Here is a 5,041-nt window from a genome sequence, read left to right as displayed (position 1 = left end):
CTGTATAACAATTCAAATTGGAGAAATCAAACCCTGAGTAAACAACACCTTTAAATGGTTTTTCAATTAATGCACAAAATGTGCGTCACACAATTGCAACGTGTCAAGTAAGAAATATAATTCTTGTCATGTTTCTTTTTTTGAGTGAGTTTTTTTTAAAGTAAACAAAATTTCGGTACTGTAATTTCAGTTTTTAAATAACTAAAACAAAAACAAACTTAATTTTTTTCGGTTTTATCTTAAAATTTTTGATATTTCAAACATCTCTGTATCTAGCTATGCAATTATAACTAGTTTTTGATATACTATAGGGAATCAGTTACGGTAAATTTATAAAGAAAACTATTTTCTTCTTTGCACAATTCGTATGAAATTTGAAGCTAAGTATGTGGTTACATCGACGTATAATTACCAAAGATCCATTTGTTAATTATGATCTCATATGCTTTGCCTTCACACGTTTAGGTTAATTGGATGAACAGCATTTCAAAGATGTTAAACGCATTGTTTTTTTCAAAATCAAACCACCCCCCCCCCCCAAAAAAAAAAAACCAACTGATTCATCGTTAGGGTTTGAATCTTCCGCCTGTATAAAGCAACTTTTCGTCCTGTTTCCGTTCCTAATATATCTACTTTGATTTTTAAAAAAGTGTCACTGTTTATGATTGATTGCATATTTGAGTTACAGCCATGTGTTACAAGCTCAAAGTTATTCTCCTGACTCTTATTTCAAACGTCTTTACAAAACAAATGCCAGGAATCTGTTCCAATGATTCTCAAGGGTTAGTGAATTATTTGTTTCTATTATATCTTCTTCTTCTTCTTCTTCTTCTTCTTCTTCTTCTTCTTCTTCTTCTTCTTCTTCTTCTTCTTCAATTGTTTCCAAATTGTAATAAACAGTTAAATTTGTGTTTCAAATTAGAAATCCTATTGAATGTTGCCAGAATTACATACTTGATGGAAAATCCTGCAAAGGTATTGCTTAAGATAAATCAGGGATTGAAACTTAAAATAGTATATTTTTTCAAATTCATTTAACATATTTTTTTTATCCCATTTTTCTCATTTTTTGACAAGAATGTTCTCCTGGTACTTACGGATATAACTGCACGAAAGACTGCCCTCCCCAATTCTATGGGAGATTCTGCAGAGAGAAATGTTCGTGTTGTCCTTGTGATAAAATCAATGGATGCTTAAAGATGACTAGTAAGTATGATTGTAATTACATTCATAAATGGAACAAAATATAGAATTTAAAACATTTATTACAAACTTAAAATTATCTCACATTCAGAATTTTTACTTCTATTGCTATATTGAATGCGTAGACATTTTGTAAAAAAAAATGTGATTCTTTTGTATTTAAAAACAATTACAATTTTATTAGTTATGACGTGATAAAGAAGTGCACAATAGTTAATTTACTTATGAAAAGATCAACATATGATCATAAAAAAGGCAAATGTTTGATACTATATTTTACAAGTATACACAGTATTTTTGTGTATAAACATATTTCTTTTGAGAGAAAATGTAAAAAAATATGAGATGAGTATGATACGATTTGTTTGTTATCAACGAGTGAATTACCATTTTCTTAATAGAATATTAAGTTCATGATATATATTTTGTGTACAACGAAATATTTTTTTTAATTTTATTGGATACTCATAAACAATTTATCACTTATCGAATAGAAATTTTACAATGAACAATTTTACAATTCTACGCCGAGGTGAACCAAAATAATATTTTTTTTTTTTTAAATCAGATTTCGTTCACTGGCCAACTATTTCCATTTCTTTAGCTGGAAGTCTTGCCATCTGCTTTTCTTTTGGCGTGGCAATCATTTGCATTTTAAGGTAAATTAGCAAAAATAGTGTCTTATCATATATAAAAAAGTTTCTTCAGAATGGTAATGAAAAAATTCGTTGATGAATTAATTAAGGAATTTTTGGAATATGAATATGATTTTGTTTTGAACATTTTAAACCGAATATAACAAAATAAATAAGAAACTGATTAGAAAAATTGTATATGAATCTATAAGTAAAGTTGATAATATCTTAGTGATTGAAATTGTTCATTTCTTCTCTCATTTTACGTAAGAAATAGAAAACCAAAAACTCCGGATGGATGTGTTGTGTCAAAAACGGATGGTAAGCTGAAATTTTCAGAGTTTCACTTACTTTCTCATGTCACTTTATCGGCATTTTCTTAGACACTATAGTTTATTTTACGACGAAAACAATTCATATCTTTTTTTAATGGTTTACTCAGAAATTCTTACACAAGTGTATATCTCTCTTGTTAATCTTTTTTCAGAAACTGATCTGACAGCCTCTCAAGATGTGTATGATTATTTGGCAAAGGAGTCCTATAACGTCCTAAATCTGACGACAACGGATATAGAGCAGTTATAACGTGGCATGCATGGTTAATTTGGGCTCGTAAACTTACAAAATATAAAGAATGTGCATCAGAAGAAAATATCACCGTCACATTAAGAACATGTTATTATGATAACTGTTGAATACATTATCGACTGGCCTGTGCATACATCACTCCACCTAAAAGTTTCTATAAAAAAAAGTTATTTAGAACAATGTTTCAACTCAGTTGTAACCCTTTTTTTTCCTTTCCATTGAATTAGTTTTCGATGCATAAATTAAAAGCATTTAGCGTTCAACAGAGATGGACGTATAAAATTTTGATCATTTTTTTGAATTTTTGTTAGTTATTTTTGTTGTCAGCATTGTATTAAACTGCGTGACAGATTTTATCAACAATACAAGGTACTTCCTGGTACCTTTTTAATGAATCGTTTACTTAATATTCGCATAACGATATTATTACGTGTATATGAAAGCTTCCGGGTATCAAAATAGAGAAAAACACGTGTTACACCTGTTCATAACAATATCCATTCCAACATCCGGTCAAAAAAACGAGTAATGCATGATACCATTACATATTTAATAATTGGTATTGCAACAACATGTCAAAGTCAACAGTCATCATACTAATCATACATATTTTTTGCTTCTTGTAAAAAGTTCATCACTCTTGGCGACTTGAAAGACAGAGGCCAGCTATCAAACAAAAAATGCACAATTAACCAATTTCCCATGACTTGGTAAAAGACATTAACAAGTTAGTTAAATTCACTCTAAGTCTGTGATAGGTGGTTTGAGCTTTCAAAGCGTAATTCTGTTTATATCATATGCTTTTTATATGCTATTATTTAGGATAAAATAATACAGTTTAATTGGTTCCAAACATTTTCCAAAATCCTTTGATTCAACCAACATCTTCAAAAGTGTTGTACATGTAATACCTGTTTCGACAACTTCATATAGATGAGAATTGTACTCTCGCTCCTTGTTAATAATGAAGCAAATGTACACATATTTTTAATTGCTCCACCTTCGTAAAATTATATTATATAACTTTATATCTTATAAAGAAATGAAGTTTATTATAAAAACTTCGATGAAGGAAAATATATTTTTTTAAAGTTAAAATACGTCTTACCCAAATCATAACTTTTGCCATCTTGCATTTGTTTTTTTAGGTTAAACCATTTAAATTTATCTATAAGATTTGGATCAATGGCTGATGTAAGAAGGCTGTATCTGTAAACATCTTGTATTGTGATACGTGTGATGATAGGCACTAACATAGGTTAAATAATATGTTAATTTATCATGTGAATGGAATGATTATTTATCTTAAATGTAAAAATATCAATGAGTTTGACCGCATACACTGCCTACATGTATAAGATAGATTATTCTTTCGGATTTATTGTTAAGATGTATTGTGTTACATGTAGTTGTTGACCAAATATCAATAATGAAGAGTTTTGTCGTTGTTGTATTTGACGATTGATATTCCCTAAATTGTTGTTAATTGCATATACGACATAGTTGTTTATAAATTAAGTTAATTTAAATAAATTTTAAGTAATAACTCCACTCACAAACGACAAGAAAAAATAAATCTACTCAGTATTAGCAGTTTTTTAAATTTTCAAATTAATATAGCAGATATTGTCTGTTTGGTGTTATTTTAAAAAACAGTAATATGTAAATCAATAGAGAGGGCAAGGGGATCTGCGAAACTGCAAAACTCAGGCACTTAGCATCACGGGTGGGGGGGGGGGGGGGCACTATTTCTCGCAGGAACTAATTTTTAAAATTTACATATAACAAATTGAATTATCATGGAGTCCCCCTCCCACTTTTTTGGGAGTATGTAAAAAATCAATATAAAAATGAGGATTTTAGTAGTGAAATTGAAGTTACATACTACGCTAGACCTCCCCCCGCCCCCCCCCCCCCCCCCCCAACGGATTAGGTTTTTGAAGAAGATGTCGATGTCGGGAAATTTGAATTTCCTTTTTTTTTCTTTTTTCTTTTTGTTTGCTTGTCAAAATTTTTTGGATGAGTCTGCCCCTCCCCCCCCCCACTTTCAAAAACGATGCTTCGTGCCTGAAGCTGGTTCTGTTCTTGACCATCTGCCACCAATGATTTTATCATTTAGATTTCCACCCCATCCAGCTTTTGAAGCATCAATTTCCAAATAAATATCCACTTTTGGATCCCGTATCCACTTGCTATTCCTAGGTATTCTATTTTTTTTTATAAATAATTTCGTTAAAGGATATATCACTTATCATAATTGTTATTCTCTTTGGCCAAAGCTTGAACTTTATCTCTGCATTTTTATTCAGGAAATCTATGACCTCTTGATCTACTATATCCGTTTGTTTTTCATTGAATTTGATAGGAACAGGAATTTTGTTTTGAAAAGGAAGTTCATCAAACTCAATTTTGTAACCTAATATTGTATTAAGAATCCATGAATCTGAAGTAATCTTTTTCCATTCTCTTATCTTGTTTGTTAAACCCCCAGCAACAAAATTTAAGTTACTCATATCTAATAATTCTGCTGGTATATATATACAGAGCTTCATTTTTCCCCTGAAGGATTTGAGTGATTGCGAGGAAAAGCAGGTGGTAGTTGCCTGTTAATTTTT

The 5,041-nt window shown here is 30.2% G+C and overlaps 1 protein-coding gene across 1 annotated transcript; it reads left to right on the top strand.

Moving 5' to 3' along the window:
* Positions 1–294: 294 nt before the first annotated feature.
* LOC136270890 (uncharacterized) lies at positions 295–3,605 on the top strand. Its single transcript, XM_066069803.1, has 6 exons — positions 295–782; positions 923–975; positions 1,078–1,206; positions 1,772–1,862; positions 2,110–2,159; positions 2,326–3,605. The coding sequence occupies exons 1-6, from the start codon at positions 691–693 to the stop codon at positions 2,421–2,423; spliced, it is 513 nt and encodes a 170-aa protein (XP_065925875.1). The 5' UTR covers positions 295–690; the 3' UTR covers positions 2,424–3,605.
* Positions 3,606–5,041: the final 1,436 nt, after the last annotated feature.

Source organism: Magallana gigas, chromosome 8 (genome assembly GCF_963853765.1).
Source record: "Magallana gigas chromosome 8, xbMagGiga1.1, whole genome shotgun sequence".
Classification (NCBI taxonomy): domain Eukaryota; kingdom Metazoa; phylum Mollusca; class Bivalvia; order Ostreida; family Ostreidae; genus Magallana; species Magallana gigas.
The sequence above is the reverse complement of the archived record's forward strand: the minus strand, read 5'-3'. Positions and strand labels throughout refer to the sequence as shown.